This window comes from Vigna radiata, chromosome 2 (assembly GCF_000741045.1).
Source record: "Vigna radiata var. radiata cultivar VC1973A chromosome 2, Vradiata_ver6, whole genome shotgun sequence".
Lineage (NCBI taxonomy): Eukaryota > Viridiplantae > Streptophyta > Magnoliopsida > Fabales > Fabaceae > Vigna > Vigna radiata.
The window spans coordinates 2552300-2562835 of NC_028352.1; the positions used below are offsets into that span (position 1 = coordinate 2552300).

General features: G+C 34.5%; 2 protein-coding genes and 1 non-coding gene across 3 annotated transcripts; 2 read left to right on the forward strand and 1 right to left on the reverse strand.

The window, feature by feature from the left end:
- Positions 1-1298: 1298 nt before the first annotated feature.
- On the forward strand, positions 1299-3755 carry LOC106756636 (thaumatin-like protein 1b). Its single transcript, XM_014639136.2, has 3 exons — positions 1299-1472; positions 1590-2259; positions 3201-3755. The coding sequence occupies exons 1-3, from the start codon at positions 1415-1417 to the stop codon at positions 3526-3528; spliced, it is 1056 nt and encodes a 351-aa protein (XP_014494622.1). The 5' UTR covers positions 1299-1414; the 3' UTR covers positions 3529-3755.
- Positions 3756-4508: 753 nt separating this feature from the next.
- Positions 4509-4581, forward strand: TRNAE-CUC. The gene has a single exon. It is a non-coding gene; the product is annotated as a tRNA-Glu (tRNA).
- A 1188-nt stretch (positions 4582-5769) lies between these two features.
- On the reverse strand, positions 5770-9241 carry LOC106756638 (protein NUCLEAR FUSION DEFECTIVE 4). The gene is made up of 3 exons (XM_014639138.2): positions 8703-9241; positions 7778-8598; positions 5770-6545 (listed from the first exon to the last, which is right to left on the reverse strand). Exons 1-3 carry the CDS (start codon positions 9042-9044, stop codon positions 6068-6070), a joined length of 1641 nt encoding a protein of 546 aa, XP_014494624.1. The 5' UTR covers positions 9045-9241; the 3' UTR covers positions 5770-6067.
- Between the last annotated feature and the right edge of the window lie 1295 nt (positions 9242-10536).

The following is a 10536-nucleotide window of genomic DNA, read 5'->3' on the forward strand; positions in this document are numbered from 1 at the left end:
TAATGGGATTTGACCCAAGTGCCATGTTCGGCAAATTTTAAACAATTTCTAACATGGAAAATGTATTTTTAATAATTTTTTTGACAATTTTTTTATTTATATAATAAATCGTTTCAAATATATAAATTAATAATAACACATAATTTATTATTAAAAACTTGTTAAAATATGATGATCCATTTCAAATAGAATAAGATAGAATGAGACACATTAATATTCATTTAATATTCATTTGACATATTTTAACAAAGATAGAATAATTTTAAAAAATAAAAGGTAAAGAAAGATAGTGTAAAAAAATTAAATTGTCAAAATATCATTTTTCTTTCAAATAAGAGCGATTTTATTTAATAATAATACTACGACACATTAAATTTTATTTAAAACTTCTTTAAAATTGTTAATAAAAAATAATATTAATAAAAAATCAAAATCAACTTTAACTAATTTATCAATTAAATTTCATAAAATAAATTATTATCAACTTTTTCAATTCTTTTAAATCATTGTATATTTATCAAATATGTAAAATTCAATAACTTTTATACAAATGTTTGAATTAATTTAAAAATGAAAATTTTATAAATTTAAATATAAAAATTTAAAAAATAAAATTATAACAAATTAAAAAATAAATTTAAAATTTAAAAATAATTTCAAATAAAGTTAAAAATATTAATATAATATTTAAATAAAAATTAGATTTCGTTTCAATTTAAATAAAAATAATTTCATTTGTAAAAAAATTGAGATAAAATAAAAAATAATACTAAACTAAGATTAAAACAATAACACCTAATATAAAACTGACAAACGATTACATCACATCATACAATTATTACCATGTGACACCACGTATCACAATTAACAAATTTATATTATTTTTTTAAAAATAAGAATAAAATTAATTAAAAAAATATCTAAATAGAAAACATAATCTGGGAAATACCATCTCTTTAATTTAATTATGTAAGTGCAATAATAACGAAAATAATCTGATTGCATTATATTTATCAAAATAAAAATTAAAATGAGACATATAAAAATAAAAACATTTATTTGAGATTTTACCTTGGATGTGCAATTGGCAACAAAAGAGAGGTCCATGAGCGTTGTTAAATGAGCCCGATTAATTAGGGATGAAATTATTGTGACCAACATACTATATTTTATTTATTTATTATGCACTCCCTAAAAGACTGTGTTTTTGGCACACACTGTCCTTGGTAAAACTCCGTATTCAGTTTTACCCCTAAATAACTTGTCGTTTTCTGCCTCCTCCATACAAACAAACACTACCTCTATTATTCTCAGAACCTGATCTTCTGCTTACTCATTCACCAACACTCAGAGAAGACAAGTGTTGGTGATCATAACATAACAAACACTCACAAAACATACCCAACATCAACTTATGGATCTAACACGACTCTCATGTCTCACTCTCGTTGTTCTGTTCTTCACTACCCCAGGTAAAAACGCTATCTTTATATCTTCACATTATGTTTTTCATTGTTAAAATACAGAAAGAACACTTTTTCTTTTTTTACTAACTGTCGCTTCTTCTTCTTCTTGTTCACGTTCTTCAGGGGTTATGGCTGCCACCTTCACATTCGTTAACCGATGCGATTACACGGTGTGGCCTGGCATTCTCGCAAATGCCGGTAGCCCACCACTCCAGAGCACCGGCTTCGAGCTTCCCAAGGACACTTCTCGCACCTTCCAAGCTTCCACCGGCTGGTCCGGTCGCTTCTGGGCCCGAACCGGTTGCACCTTTGACGGATCCGGATCCGGTTCCTGCCTCACGGGCGACTGCGGCTCCGGCCAAGTCGAATGCAACGGCGCCGGAGCCGCCCCGCCGGCCACTCTCGCTGAGTTCACGCTGGGCACCGGAGGCCAAGACTTCTACGACGTCAGTCTCGTCGACGGCTACAACCTTCCCATGATCGTGGAGGGTACTGGCGGCTCGGGTCTATGTGCCACTACGGGCTGCACGTCGGATCTGAACCAGCAATGCCCGGCGGAGCTGAGAGCCTCCGAGGGAAGCGCGTGCAAGAGCGCGTGTGAGGCTTTTGGTAGCCCCGAGTACTGCTGCAGCGGCGCGTATGGCTCACCCGCAACCTGTAGGCCCTCCATTTACTCGGAGATGTTCAAGGCAGCTTGCCCCAGATCGTATAGCTACGCTTACGACGACGCTACCAGTACTTTTACGTGTACCGGCGCTGATTACACCGTTACCTTCTGTCCATCCTCTCCAAGGTTAACATTCTTCCCTGTTCTCTCTCTTTTCCTCTGCTCAGCCCTTACGTTCATTCATTGCTCACCTCTGTTTCTGTTTCATGCTTACTCACTCCATTTCAATTTATCACCTAACTTTTTTCCTTATGCAGTGCTGTATTTTACTGATTTCAGTTGTTTCATTTGCCTTGTTTCTCTTCCCTTAAAATCGCATTTTTGAAACTGCAACCTGCTACTATTTTTTGCAGATGATTTAGTTGGTATTCCTATTAACTTATCTCGAGAAGGGTAAATTTCATAGTATTTTCCTGAAAAAAGAAAGTTAACCCAAATTTAGTCGAGTGTGAAGGTCGTGTATTTGTATATATTGTCTGATGCAAGACATTTGTATAGTTTAATGTCACATAAACATCATATTTAGTCTTTTTTATCGATATCAAACAAATCTATCTCTGCTGATTTACTATTGTTTTAGTTTAATGTCACAAACATCATGCAATATATTCGTACTATGTTTATTTTATTCTGATCTGAGAATTTTAGCAGTATAATTCTAAATTATTCTATGATATTCTTATATTCTTTTGTAGGTTAAGGATAAATTTATTTCACATTCTCAAGTTTTTTTATTTAACACTTTCTTGTTATAGTAGGAAGATTTTACTATTTCCAGCATCAGTGCGTTAGGTGGGTTTTGGTATGGCCAAAGGATAACTTTTTAATGCTCATGTTACTAATAAATAAATAGTAGATGATGGTTAAGTGAGCATTGATAATGGTTGGTGCTTGGTGCTACTTCCATTACCTAATACCATCCAATAAATTTCATATATGCAACACACCCTTGATGTTGCATTGACTATAGAATATTAGCATTGAACAAGAATCTGACTAGACACTGGTTGTTTGAGAAATAGACGATGGTCTCAAATTCTCAATGTGTGCATGATTTGATTTTGCAGTCAGAAATCGTCACGAGATACCACCACCAACCCCATGCCTTCAACATCATCATCATCATCACAAGGGTCAGGGACAGTGACAGGAACAGAAACAGGAGCAGGAATGGGATCCGAAGGAGGAGCGGTGGTGTACACGGGTGCGGACAATGGAGTTGTGTATAACTCCGTTACGGATTCCGGGTCAAGTACAGGATCCGGAGGAGAAGCAATGCTGGCAGATGGGTCATATTTAGCTGGGTTGGCCATGGGAGAGTCCTCCCCCAGAAGAACAGTTTCCATGGCGTTTGTGTCCTCAGCTAGCTTTTTTCTTATTTTCACCTTGCTTTAGCCGAACCAGCATTGTGGCTTTTGTTTGTTTGTTAAATGTAAATGGGTCTTAGAATTTGGGGTTTTTCGTGGTGGGTTCAAGAATTTTGGCTTTGCCAGTAAAGCTGGCAGATTCTCCTTGATTGTAAACCACCCGCCAAAAGATTCGGCAAAAAAATATTCCGTGTTTCATTCGTTAAAGTTCTGGTTTTTACGTTGTTAATTAATTTCTGGAGCATTTATCTCCTTCATCCAAGCTTTTCTGCTGTAAGCGAAAGCCTTTCAATTGGGTTTCTCACCGACGACATAAGAGAAAAACAGATCTTTCTGCATAATAATAAGGTTCACTTTGCGGCTATTACAAGTAATTTGTTTGGCTTTTGATGTTTTGTTTGTCTGGTACGAGGGATTTCTGTCTGATATACGTTTTTCTGGTTTTATCAAAGTGAAGAAAAGGTTAATTATGTAATATAGCAGAAGACTAGGTTCAATTATTAAAACGGTACACTGCAAGTGTCGTTTAATTTTTTATTTTATTTATCTCTCTGTCATGAAGAAGGAGAATAATGTTGAAGAAGATCATATCTTATGGAAAGTGGATTAAGTGGCATGCCTTTTGTTTGGTGTTGCAACTAATCTAATGAACTTTTTCTGTGCATTTTTCAAAAAGATTATCATATCGTCCAAATGCTGCCGTTTTGGGGACCCACCACAAAGACTGTTTCGAACATATGGTGACTGCAAGAATAGTTTAAGTTTTTGTGGTATTTGATTACCATTTCATCATGTGAGTTGGGAAATTGGTGTTTGTATTTTACCTTTTTGTTAAATCGAGCTAATGGTGATTATGGTGTGTGATGCGTTGTTTCCCATTTACGACCATCGTTTTGGAACCCAACACTAATAATTTTAGTACGTTTTTCATTTGATGTTTGAGCTTTTGAATTTGTATTTTGACATGTAAGAAATAAAATTCTTTTAACTTCATCAGTGTGCATAAAATCCGTTGTAGTCTAGTTGGTCAGGATATTCGGCTCTCACCCGAAAGACCCGGGTTCAAGTCCCGGCAACGGAATTTTTTCTTTTGTTTTAGTTTTTGTGAAATAAATAACTATTTTTTTGAATTAATATTATGATGACTAAAAATATCCAGTGAGATATTTTCAGGGACGAACATTATTTTTTTAGCAAAGGGGTATCGGACGAAAATGAAGCCCACGTTTGAGGTCTCATCTTGTTCATTTTCCCTCCAAAATAACGGCGAAGCCACAATATCAGGATTTCTTTGAAGAACAGTGATGAGGAAGTAAATGAACTGGTACTTTTTTACGTCAAGTATGTTTTTAATGAGGTGCAGGAAGTAATTACCCACCTTCTAAGGTGAAGTTTATTTTCCTCTTACTTTCTTTAAGAATTATGTCAAACCATTCTTCCTTTTCACACAAATTCTTACTAATCCTTCTTTTCATATAATTAATGATACACCTCAGATTATTTTCATTAAATTTTTTATTAATTTCACTACTTCAAATTTAATATGGTATGAGTCTTACTTTTAATTTGAAGACTTAATATTGCGTTTGAGCTATCTTTTCTTGTTATTTTTATTTAATTTTCTAAATAAATGTATATGAATGAGAGTCATATGATGTTTTTTATAATGCTTGTGAAATTAACATTAAAATTATTATAACAAATCTGAAAGTTGTATATTAGGTATGTAATTAAAAAAATTGCATCATATATTTGATCATTGAACTATTAAACTAATATTTAAGAAACTAAACATAGTGGTATAATTAACTAAAATAATCAAGACATCACTGATCTTATTTTTTTTTTTATTATGTTACTCCTATTCGTCGGGCATAAAAGACACGTTTGGAACAAATATACCACCTCTTCCACAATGCTTCAGTTTAAGATTAGTGCATGCATATAAAAAAGAAAGGAAAAACTCCTTTTAACAATACTTTTTGACAACGCATACATGACAGTTTGTGATTGGTCCGTTTTAAATATTTTTTAAACATAAATTCAAATAAACCAATAAAATGATAACTCGTATTCTGATGTAAAAAAATTATCAAAAGTGTTTGACAAAATATCATTGTCCAAAAAGAAAAATAACAAATATACTACTTTTGCTTGGTTTTATTTGTTTTTGCAACAAAACAAGAAGACAAAGGAAAAGGACGATGGCAGATTTTGGCATGAAATTTCTTCTAGCTGTAAGTAGATTCAAAGATATAACACGATGCAATGCCAAAAGTTGCAACCTTAATACAAACAACACTGGTTTAATGAATATGATCCTATTCATACAACAAACAACGTAATATAGTGTTTCGATCTACCAAAAAAGACAGCTCTCTCCATTTTGGCATAAAACAGTTCTAAAAACACATTGTAAAGGAAATAACAGCACACCACGGAGGCAAAAATGGAATAAAAAACAATGAGCCTCCTTTTTTCTAAAAAATGAGTTAACTAATTGAGCATAATTGAGATATCATTTGAGCATAGAGTTCATCAATCCCAGGAACGTGATTCATCATGAATCAACGGCTGCTTGATGCTGATAAGGATTTCTTGGGTTTCTTGCTGATGGAAATCTTTGTGTAAACAGTTTTGGTTCTGAACGACAGGAGAATGTCTAAGAAGAAGCCAACAATACATGCTCCAGTCATGACAATAAAGACTAGCCTGTAACAGTGACCTCCAACACAGGTGTTGCCTCCTCCCTCTGTTGTCGTTGCTTCCATATCATACAGTATGCCAGCAAGCAAACCAGAGAAAAGGAAAGAGCCCAGAGGAAGGTTAAGGATCAGAATGTTGTAGATCAGACCATAGTATTTCAGACCAAATAACTCCGAGGCTGTCGGAACTGTGATTGCAAGCCTAACTCCATAACATATGCCAACCAAAATAGACCCAATGTACAGAGAACCTGGCACAGCCATTGCCATCAGTATATAACCAACAGCCATTAGAAGCTGAGATGCTGCATTCCACAGAGGTCTTGGTGTTGCTGCTCTCCTGCAGATCAATTTTCGAATTAAAAATGAGATTAATCTAATTTATAATATGTGAATGTAAATCTTAATTTACAAACTGTAAAATTAAATGAAGTTTAAAATTTTATTCTTAACATTATCGAGGACAATTGTATTTTGACAACTCTTTTTTAACAACTTTTTAATAATAAGATACTTGTCATCATTTTACTGGTCTATTTAAATTTATGTTTAAAAAAATATTTGAAACTAACTAAACATAAACTGTCATATATATTGTCTAAAAATTGTCAAGAAAAAAAAAATTGTTAAAGAGACTTTTTTTCCAAAGGACAAATCTGCAAACCGTGACAAATTGATTCTTACTATAATAGACAAAACATGCACAAAATCGAGTCTCTGATAAATTAGTACCTAACATACTATAATAGACTGACTATGCTCCAAATCAAATCAATCAAACTACTGCCTAACTTTCTTCTGCCTTTAGGCACAAAATAAGTTCATTAAGACTTACATCTGTCCAAAAATAACTTTAATTCGGGCAATAAAGCATTTGATTTTAACGCAACTGTATACATATAAATAAATCTTGTATCATCATCTGAAAATTGTCTCGTTGTTGAATAATTTAGGCCTATATTATACATCTTCACATTTTTATTTTTTTCATCAACAAAATATTGCTATGCTTATCAAAAGATATAATAATTCAATGCAATAATTACAAAAGTTTTTAATGGAGTACAAATAAAACTTTAAAAAAAGAGAACGAAATGCAAAAAAAGTTTTAAAAAACATTTAAGGAAACATTTAGAATCCAAATAGATAACTCAGATAAGAAAAAAAAATGTTACTCTTGTGTTTTATTTTTATATTTGTGTTTTCTTTTTTATGAAACATAAAAAAGAACATAACCGATATTACCTATAATATTTTGACAATCGAACAAGTAAAAGTAAAATGTATGATTAGACAAATGATCCACAAGATAATATTTATATGCAATGATGATTGCTACTAGTATATCCCACTTGCTATTCATTTTACATTATTTGATTCATTTGCAAGTGCTATATGTTTGTTTATTCAGCCATCATTTTGTATATTAAATTTGATTTTTCACAATCAAAGATTAAATTTGATTTTTTCACAATTGAAGATAAAACCAATTCTTTTGTTTCGGTCATAGTATGAAAACATTTTAAAAATGTATGAAAATTCGTTTGGTTGAAGTGGAATGATAAGTCTTACTTGATTGTGAACTCGGAAACGGTACCCGAGATGATCCGTCCAAAGAATCCGAAAATACTGGTCAACGAGACAAAAAGTGAAACATCTGGGTACCCGAGAGCCAACCCGATTTGACCCATATTGTTCATCACAGCCAAACCGGTTCCAACCCCGCAGAGAAACGACACGAACAAGATCCAAAAATCCACGCTCTTCAGCACCTCCGTTATCGTGTGCTCTTCACCCACCATCGGCGCTCTCTTCTCCACCAAAGCCTCCTCTTCAACCGCCGCCACGCTTTCGTTTTCCTTTTCCCCACCACCAAGCAACGGTTCATTCGCTCTCTGCCCCTCCACGTCATTCCCTGCTCCGAGTCGTCCCTTGAAGTACGTGTATACTGGAATCCCCAACGGCGAAGCCAGCATAACCAGCAGAACGGCGACGAACACTCGCGACACCAGGACGCCAGGGCTGGGGACGAAGCCATAGACCAAGAGGAAGAGCGCGACGAGGACGGCAACGACGTTGAAGACGCCGAAATACTTGACCTCCTCGGCGTTTCCGGCAGCGGCAACGGTGGGAGGAAGCTCTCGGAGGAAAAAGATACCGGTGAGACAAACGACGAGGGGAACGAGAGAGAGCATGACGAGGAAGTAAGCAGGGTCGTCGGCGAAAAGCGCAGAACAGAGCGTGGTGAATATCGCAGTGCTCAACCCTACAAAGCCTTTCAAAATCCCCGAAACGGGTCCTCTGTTTGTACGGAAGTTGCGTATGCACGTTACCAAAACGGCAGTGTTCATCCACGTCGTGCTGTTCCCTCCCATGCACAGAAACACACACATCTGCGTCGTTTTACCAAACACGACGACGAACTTATCAGTAAATCAATAACAGGACTTTTAATTGTACCAAATTTAAATCTCAAAAACCTCTTAAGTTTTTATACCTGCCAATAGGGAAGGGGCTGGATTTTCTGGCTCACAACGAGCCATTGGACTCCGTATCCAATTAGGCCTTCGACGGAGCCTATCAGGAGAATGGCCCATGTCGGAAAGCGGTCAGAGGCGAGGCCCGCCAGAAGCCCAAAGGCTTTTCCGATGTCTTTAGCGACGGAGAGGTTGTTGAGTTGCACCTGCGTGAGATGCATAAGGGATTTGAGCGCATCGGAGTAATTGGAGAAGGTGTAGTTGTTGCCGGAGATGCACTGAATCCAGACGGCGGCCACGAAGCCCAGCCATTTAGTGGTGGTTGAAACGGCGGGAGGCGAAAAGGCGGTTGCGGTGCCCATCTAATTAACCACAATTAACGGTGTTGAGGTTTTTGACATGAGAAACCGAAGACGTGTGTGATGTATTTATAGCAGTGTTCCGCGTCTGGGCAGGTTTTCTCAGTCCACCTTGACGATGAAGAGGGTGCAACTACTGTAGCTTGAATCGGACGGGAACTGTAGAGGATTTCTTAGTTTTTTTTTTACTATTTAATTAATATTATATAAACGTGTGATTTGGAAAAAGGGAAAATGTACTCTTCTATAGTCCTTGTCAGATTTAGATCTTTAAGATTCATTGTTTTTTGTGGAGATCGACTGTGGGACCAACTCGTCCACTTGATCACACATTTGCTAGTTGTTGATATTTTCAGACTCAGAATTCAACAACATAACATGGATTTACGCATCTCAACTTTTTTCTTATTTTGTCCTTAACTCTATTTTTCAAATAATACTTTCTATAGAAACTTAAATTTAATATTTTTAAAATAAAAAAATAAAAATAAACTTTCTTAAAAAATAAAACATCCCATTCTCCTTCCTTTTTGCTCAAGCATGCTTCAATTATGGTCTGCAATATTGTTTTCAGCTCCACTCATCCTCCATAAAAGATAAACAGGTTTTGTTTGATTAATTTTAAATAGATAACTTTCTTTCTTTTCTTTTCAACGTCATATATGTCTGATGTTTAACATGAATGGACCATAAACCCTGTTTATTATTTTATCATTAAAGTTGTTTGTTTTTTTCATCACTGTTTACGTCACATGACCTTTAATGTAAAACACAATTTAAATATAATAATAGAACCATTTAAAACAGTATCAAAATCTACTGTAGAATAACTGAATTTCGTTGTTAGCAACCGCCAATAAAAAAACATTATAATGTTAAGCTCATTCATGATAAATTTGTCTAGACACGTTTTCTCCGCAATAAAAACACGTTTCAGAATATAGATTACTTGAGTAAATCAACTTAAATTTGAAAATTAAAAAACAGTATATATAATATAATATGTTCAAATTGGCAATAACAATTTGATAAATAGTTAATAAAGTGATTATCACATTTTCTCCAATATTGTGGTGAAAGTATATGATGAGATTTCCCTATAAGTTAAATCAGTATTTTAATAAGTAATGGCATCCAGAAGCAATCTCATTCTCCAAAAAATGGTAGGTAAATGTTGAATGATCGTTGTTTATCTCTACCATGACTCAAATATATATAAAAAAGAATACACTTTATGGTAATTTATTATTTAAATTAAAAATGTGTGACACTTGCAGTTAAGTCAAACCAACTAGTATCTTATTTTTAGGTTAATCATTTTTGTATTAATATTTGTTCTTAATTATCCCTTATGGTAATCGATCATTCTTGATCGATTACTAGTGAATCAAATTATCATTTTTGATTATTAGTAAATTAAATTATCATTTTTAATCAACGTTAACTGATTGAGAAGATCGACCAATAATACAATAAAAGTAGAATTAACATGTAA